The sequence below is a fragment of the Pterocles gutturalis genome, unplaced genomic scaffold, assembly GCF_000699245.1.
Source record: "Pterocles gutturalis isolate BGI_N339 unplaced genomic scaffold, ASM69924v1 Scaffold42686, whole genome shotgun sequence".
In the NCBI taxonomy this organism is placed as follows: Eukaryota; Metazoa; Chordata; class Aves; order Pterocliformes; family Pteroclidae; genus Pterocles; species Pterocles gutturalis.
The window spans coordinates 211-2,778 of record NW_010104476.1 but is presented as its reverse complement, the minus strand read 5'-3'; the positions used below and the strand labels follow the sequence as shown (position 1 = coordinate 2,778).

The 2,568-nt window shown below is 56.8% G+C and overlaps 1 protein-coding gene across 1 annotated transcript; it reads left to right on the top strand.

The window, feature by feature from the left end:
• Window positions 1-462: 462 nt before the first annotated feature.
• PI16 (peptidase inhibitor 16) lies at window positions 463-2,181 on the top strand (the record flags this gene model as incomplete). Its single annotated transcript, XM_010087075.1, has 3 exons — window positions 463-705; window positions 1,351-1,460; window positions 2,093-2,181. Coding segments are annotated over exons 1-3 (442 nt in total), but the record flags the coding sequence as incomplete, so codon positions are not given.
• Window positions 2,182-2,568: the final 387 nt, after the last annotated feature.

The window sequence follows — 2,568 nt, the reverse complement described above, 5'->3', positions numbered from 1 at the left end:
TCGGGTCCAGGTGAGCAGATGATGCTTCACAGGAGCGTGTGCTCCCGGGCTCTGGGCAGTGTCGGGGGGAGATGTGTCCTGCTCTCCTCCCATCCCCACCCTGGGCAAACAGGAATGTCCCCAGGTCCCCTCCGGTGTGACCTGCGGTGAGTTTTGTCCCTTCCTCCATCCGGCTTCACGGTTTCTCCACGCTGGCTCGAGGATGCTCCATGATGATGATGATGATGGAGGTGCCCTGGGGATGGGTGTGAGCGTTGTGCTGATGCACTGACCGTCCCCTGTCTGACCCGTGAGATGAGCTTTGGTTTGTGCTGGGACTGACTGGGGACCTCCCCTCTCCTGAGGACCGTGTTATGTCGGGATTTGAATTTTACTCACGAATGGGGAAATCGCAGCCAGAGAGCCCATGGGTCCTTGGTGCGTGTCCTTGGGTACATCGGAGAGCCCCACGTCCCTCTCCGTATGCTGACACCGAGCTCCTTGCAGAGCTGGGACCCGGAGCTGGCGGCCTTTGCTCAAGCTTATGCAGAGAAGTGTATCTGGGACCACAACAAGGAGAGGGGACGGCGAGGGGAGAACCTCTTCGCTATGGCCCCAATCCTGGACCTGGAGTTCGCAGTGGAAGACTGGAACGGGGAGGAGAAATACTACAACCTGACGACATCCACATGTGTCCCTGGGCAGATGTGTGGCCACTACACCCAGGTACTGAGCTGGTGGGGCAGAGGGATGGGGTTGTTGGCAAAAGGAGCTCCAGCTCCTCCCAGGGTCTTTGCAAAGGGATGAGGAGCCAGGCAGGAATCTCGATGATACAGGGGGACCTGGGCATGGTGCCAGCTGTGACCAGCCTTTTTGGAGAAGACCTCTTCTAAACAAGCTCTGCTGCAACGCCTTTTTTGGCTACTGGGCAGAGCTGAGTGCCAGCTTGTCTTAGGCAGAGATCTGAGGTCTTGTTGTTTCTTCGCAGCTTGGGTGGGAGCAAGGAGGAGCAAATGGTGGTGGTAGACATGAGGATGGAGGGATGGATGGACAGATGGATGGATGGATGGATGGTTCCAGGATCAAAGCAGAGATGGCGATGCTCTATCTGGGTAGACAATATGGTAGGAAAGCTGTGGCTCTTGAATATGTGGGTGGCCACCCTGGTTGGGAAGGTGGTCCAGATGGGAGCAAGGGACAGAATCCTGAATGCTAAAGCAACGTGGGGATGTGGGATCTGGGGCAAATGCTAGGAGATGAGGGGGACATTGGTGTAGTGACAGAGTAGCCTTCAAGGCCAGGGGACAGGCTGCTAACAGGGCATCTGCCTTCTCCCGATCTCCTTGCCTTCACCCCTGGTCTCTGCCTTAGGTGGTCTGGGCAAGCACACATAAGATCGGCTGCGGGTCAAAGTTTTGTGAGAAGATCGACGGGATTGAAACAGAGGACATGTACCTGCTTGTTTGCAACTATTATCCCCCGTAAGTCCCATGGCTCGGGTGGCTCGGTGCATCTTGCTGGGGTTTCTGTGCTGGAAATGTCCTTCAGTCCCTAGAGCAGAGCAGGGTTTGACCTCGTTCAGAAATAAAAGCAAAGCGATTCCAAGAAAGGCCTTTGTTATCTTGGGTTGGTCACAAAGGAAGGAAGGGTTGTCTGGTGATCCTTGCCCGTGATTGCGATTGCTGAGGTCTGGTTCAGCTCCTGGCACAGACCCGGGGAGGGGGGAGAGGTGGGTGCCCTGGGGCTGGCCTTGGGGACCACTTGCTTGGAGCTGATGAGACCAACGAGAGCGGCCGGTCGCTGCAGACTTTCTCAGGGGTCTTGAGCAGAAGGGAGAGAAAATACGCAGCCAAATGCCCATCGACTGCTCTGTTCTAAGGGATGGTGAAGGACCTGGTCCATGGAGCTGTCTCACCGGGTTTCAGCAGCCTCAGGGTCAGGCTGTTGAGTAAACGGCGCTGACAGTCTGTGGCAGCAGCCCAGGACCTGTTTTTTACATTAATCCTGAGTTTTGTCTTGGCTGGGATATTCCGGTTGAATCAGACCCTCTCTTTGGGATGGGTGTTTCCCTCTCTCCTCACTCCTCCTTTTTCTTGGCGTCTTCTCCTTCCAGGGGTAATATGAAAGGCCGAAAGCCGTACAAAGAAGGACCCTCGTGTTCACAGTGTCCTGAAGGCAGCGTCTGCGTCGACTCCTTGTGCGGTGAGTGAAGCCAAGCGGCACGTGTCCCTTGACAGGCTACTGGGACTCCGACCCCCGGGTTGGGGTCCAAGCTCTGAACCCTCCTGGAGCTATCAGGAAGCCCTGGAGCAGCAGTTCCAGGGCTGGATCATAAGACATCAGGTGTGATGGCAGCCCCTAAGGCAGGTCAGCTGCCTCCAGAGGAGGAGGGTCAGCCAAGGACCTCCTACCCCCTTGGCCAAGACCTGGTGCCCCGTGAGGATGCCTTGAGGGGCAGGAGGTTGTGTGAGAGAGAGGAGATGTCTCCAGGTTGGGAAACCCAGAGTGGGGGATGGCCCAGAGTGCCCTGAGAGGGGTCAGCTGCTGCTTCACCCCCTCACTGATTTCTGCTGGCCCTGCTCAGGGCAG